This window comes from Ruditapes philippinarum, unplaced genomic scaffold (assembly GCF_026571515.1).
Source record: "Ruditapes philippinarum isolate M1 unplaced genomic scaffold, ASM2657151v2 ctg2031_1_1_1_1, whole genome shotgun sequence".
NCBI classification, from domain to species: Eukaryota; Metazoa; Mollusca; class Bivalvia; order Venerida; family Veneridae; genus Ruditapes; species Ruditapes philippinarum.
In genome coordinates, this window is record NW_026852553.1 from 1 (window position 1) to 4,860 (window position 4,860).

General features: G+C 29.5%; 1 protein-coding gene across 1 annotated transcript; it reads right to left on the minus strand.

Annotated features, from left to right (window-relative positions):
- Positions 1-1,278: 1,278 nt before the first annotated feature.
- On the minus strand, positions 1,279-4,511 carry LOC132716738 (amine sulfotransferase-like; the record flags this gene model as incomplete). The annotated part of the gene is given in 4 exon segments (XM_060700067.1): positions 1,279-1,395; positions 2,647-2,744; positions 3,353-3,481; positions 4,289-4,511. Coding segments are annotated over 4 exon segments (501 nt in total), but the record flags the coding sequence as incomplete, so codon positions are not given.
- Between the last annotated feature and the right edge of the window lie 349 nt (positions 4,512-4,860).

Consider the following 4,860-nt stretch of genomic DNA (forward strand, 5'->3'; position numbering starts at 1 on the left):
AAAGAAATTTAGGAAAAGGCACTTCTTTAGAAAAAGTGAGTACTTTGTATATTTATACTCAGATTGATCATTGGCTTGTCTTTCCCGTTAAAATGGTTATTTTATTAAAAAAATTTTTTTAATTATAAGAACAAAGAAAAACAATGAAGGTGATTTTTCGCCTAACGCACCCAAAAAAATCCCGCAAACGGAAAAACCACCTACACTAAATCCAAGCAATACCAAAAAATCAGGAGGGGGGCACAAGGCAATCAAAGTTGTACGTTTTCAATAAAAAAATTAAATTTAAAAAAAACTTAGGGAACAAAACCCAAAAAAACTTAAAAGATAAAAAAAAAAGGTTTCAAGGAAAATAAAAAGGGGGATGTCCGGGGGAGATATAAGTGCAGGGAGGGGGGGGGGAATAAAAAATTCCAAGGATGTGTAAATGTAGTAAGGTTTCACTAAATACTGTTAACATAGTATGAATAAATCATGGTGTTGTGTGTTGCATATGCAAATTAAGTATATTTACAAAGACTATTAAATCAGCTATCACAGAAAATTGCTACAATGTATTCAAAATAAAGAAACTCAATTTGTGATTTGTGTTTACTAATATTTAAAATCTTTATCTACATTTATTTTTTTAAACATTCAAATATAGATTAAGAATAGAAACTGGTAGATAAATAAAAAGAAAAAGAAAACTTTCTTCTTTTTTATTATTGATAAAATAAATATTCCTCGTAAGTCGTTAATTAGAAGATGAATGTCCTGCATATGTGGATTATAAACTAAACAATGAATTGATGAATAGAAAATGAATCATGAAAAGGGAGGTTTCAGACATTTTTTACGGAACATAATGAACTATCATAAAGTTTCCAAAAATGTTTTTAAAAATCCCTGCTTCCTGAGGAAATATCATTGCGCATCACACAATAATATATTGATTATAAATTTTAACAATAACCAGAATAAGAATTATAATCGGTTATCATAAAATGAAAAACTCAAGCTACTGGCATTCGAGAAAGTGGTCTAAAAATACTTAATTATGAATTTTGACTACACCCAATTTCATATTTGTATAGAATATCTGTCGTTTCTATTTGCTTCGACTGATACAGCACCATATTGTATATGTAAAAATAAGATAATTATAAATATTTTTATATGTTAAAATTAAAAACTAATGTTCAATGAACACTGTCGATATTTTATAGATTGCTAATGAATCTTAGAATGAAGGAAATAACGATAAAAATGATATGCCAGCGTACCTGTGCCGTCGACAAAGCTGTCAAAGAATCGACCAAACATATTGTCTCCCTCATCAAGTTGATGTGTCCACTTGAATAATTTGAATAGTGAAATAACAGCATCTTTCGGGTTGCGATACATATAAATTATCTGAAAAAAAAAATCAAAAACGAATAGACACGATACGTTACATATTCTTATATAGCAATTTCAATAAGTACCTATGTTGGATATAACGTATAAGTCACTTTCAGATTATTTCTGGCAAAAGCCTTCTGTTTTTTGCATGTACATTATGTAAAATACACCTATACTAAAAGGCTTGAATTAAATTAGGATTTTCTTAGATCATTGTAACTCTTTTTTCTCATTAGACCTAGTGACGCATTTTAGTTAATCCCCGTGCAAAGTGTTATTTTGCTTCCACTTAATAAATTAGAAGGAAATTTACTAAAACAAAACCTTTTTTTTTTTTGAAAAGATGAAAAAAACAATCAATAAAGCATTCATTTCAAATCAAAAGTAAATAAGTATTCACATGTTAAGAACAAACAAACTAAAAAGTAAGAATATGTTTGTATAAGAAAAATTCCATCCCCTATTTCCTAAAATAGTATAAACAAACCTTGAAGAAATTACGCGGAACCATAAAACTGTATCAACCATTACAAAAAACTCTATTAGATACTTCTTGATATACTAAGTTTTAAAAACTTCAAATTTCTCTCACTCATACTTGCATGCTTTGGTGACAACTAGAAAAAAAGATTTCTAAAGTTGTTGTAGCCTGGTCCTGCAAAGTATGCAAGTATTCTTAAACAAACCCTTCCATATCTAAAAGTAGTCTATATGTGTATTATAAGTACCAAAATGTTTTATTAGGAAATCTAGTAACAATGGTGTCTACCATACCATAATACTACTGGAAGTATGGTCAGTGTGAAAATAACTCTAGAAAGATATAAGAAAATAAAACAAAAACCATTCAATATTATTATTGTAGATATCAAATAAAAAAGAAGACATATCCTAATTACTCCAGACTGTCCATTAGTTGCACAGTCATATATAACTGTATTAAGAAACTAAGTAAGTAACGGCGATTTTGAATACGGGGAATCAAACATTGCGTCTATCATTTAAGCCTAGAATTTGATTAATTCTATTTCAATGGCAGATAAGATTTGTTGAATTTAAGAGCATATTATTTAAATGCTTTTCTTGGTTTCGAGAAAATTCGTCAATAAAACTGAATAGGGATCTATGACACGTAGAATAACTTTTGAACATACATACCATTGTCCTACTAATCTGAGACAAAAGATGTTATCTTTAAATAGGTCCCAGTAGTACTAATCATATATCTTAAATTCCTCAATAGTAACTAAAATCTATACTGACCCTCCCTTTGCCTTTTCGCAGTTGTTCAGGTAGAAGAAAATGATGGAGATGTGATTTTATCATCCTTGGTGATTTCATTTCGTCTATTGTCTTCTTTCCTGACAACAGAAAATAGTGTAAGCTTCTAATGATTAAAAAGAAATTTGGCAAAGGCGTAATACTGTTAAAAAATCACTAAATTAATGGATTGTTACAGGACATACAGAGCATTCCCAATCTAAGAGTCGTTAGTTCTTCGTTTTTGTAGAATTAACAAATATACTTTTCTATTTTAAAATTCATAGAACAATTTCTTCTATATTTCAAATACTTCCTGTGTTAGTCACCGGCATTACTCCAGTTTTATCATTTTATTATTATTATTATAAGTAGTAGTATCTTATTATTTTGTAGTATCGGTATAAATAGAGTTTACTCCATCCAAGAAGTATTTTACAATTAATATCAAAACCTATTCTACGTAAAAACTATATATATAGCGGCTGATTCCCCTCCTGCGACCTATGCCGGAGTTTAGTAAATATGTTTTATTTAAAATGTTTTTACTGTGCAAAACCATTTTATATAAAGATGTGATAAGTTCTATTTAACACTTTATGTTACAAAAAAATAACTAATAAATAACAGGGAATAAACATTTTGGACCACGGAAATTTAGGAATTGGAAACTATTACTTTTTTTTATTATAAGCCTTACCAACAATACCTTTATAGTACGGAAATCTGTCATCTTTGCAGTCGAGGAATGGAACTCTAACCTCTAGTTGAACGTTGTTTGCCGTTTCAAAGTCTAATGTTTGAATCAAGTAGACTAATTGTATAGTCATTGTAGTTCCTTTGTTATATAAATAACAAATACAATAATCAACTCTTTATGTGAAAACATTACACAGAAGATTCGAGTCTTGGAGCTTGTAATGCATTGTATCTTATTGTATAAGTGATGGGTTTTTGCGTGCGTCCGCGCGTGCGTGCGTGTATGTATGTGTGTGTGTTTTCGTTTCTTTTTTGTTGTTTCTTCTTCTTCTTGTTATTTTTTTTTTTTTTTGGGGGGGGGGGGAGGGGTGCTTTTTGGTTTTTATTTGTTTTTGGTTTATTGTTTTTTTTTTGTTTGTTTGTTTTTGGTTGTCTTGTTTGTCTTGTTTGTTTGTTTGTTTTTTTCTCTTGTGCGGGGGTTGTATTGGGCGGTGTTCTGTTTTATTTGTTATTGTTGTTGTTGTTGTTGTTGTTTTCTTTCTTTTTATAATTATTATTATTACTTTCATGAAAATGTATATGACCTGGCTTCATCAAATAAAATAACATATTTTTAACGGAACCTTGAATATTTCTAATCCTGTTGTACAACTGATGCAAAATAATCTTTTCATTATTTATGTTCTTTCGCATTTTGTCGAAATTTAAAAGGTGTATTAACCGTTTGATAAAGAACAAATTATTTTGACTAGGGAGGTAGGGAGGGCCGATCGCAAATGATTTAAGAATTTGGGCCCAACCCTAAATTTTCTATTTGTTATTTCGAAATCAATTTGCTTCTCTGTTTGTTTACATTTATATATTAGCACTAAAATATGATTTAACAAATAAAAGTCAATGCTTTTGCGCGGAGGTTTTAAAAGTTTTATAAATGCAAATAACACACCTGACCTAGGAAAGGTACATATCCAAATATCGTCTGCTCTAGTTTCCATAGTTTCAAATTCCTCCGCTTCACATTGCCACATTAAAATTCCTTTAAATCGTCTTTCTGCAATTCTCATAGGATACTTTTCATCCATCTTTTTTTCTGCACCTTCCATTATTATATCAATAATCTATATGATTTATATTTATCTTTACTATACACGCATACACGCTGCATGCGGTTCACTGAACTTCCATGACCTAAAAAACGCTGATCAAATCATAGCGTTTTCATTGTTTCTCTTCATTTTTTTCTTTTTACCTTTGTTAAGCTGAAAATTATTTTTTGTAAAGTTGCTAACGGCTGTATGTTTTGTTTTTAGTGACAAGTATATTATGAAGAATATAATATCTCAAATTAAAATATTCTACTGTATAATTTTAAATAGAAAAAGACAACAAAAACGCGCCTTAATATTCCAAGATTTAATACACAGTAGCATGCTAAGAAGGCGGAGCTCATCAGTAACTAAAGTCTGGTTCAAGATTTATCAACCCATCTTTTCTTTTGTTAAATCAATAAAAATTTAA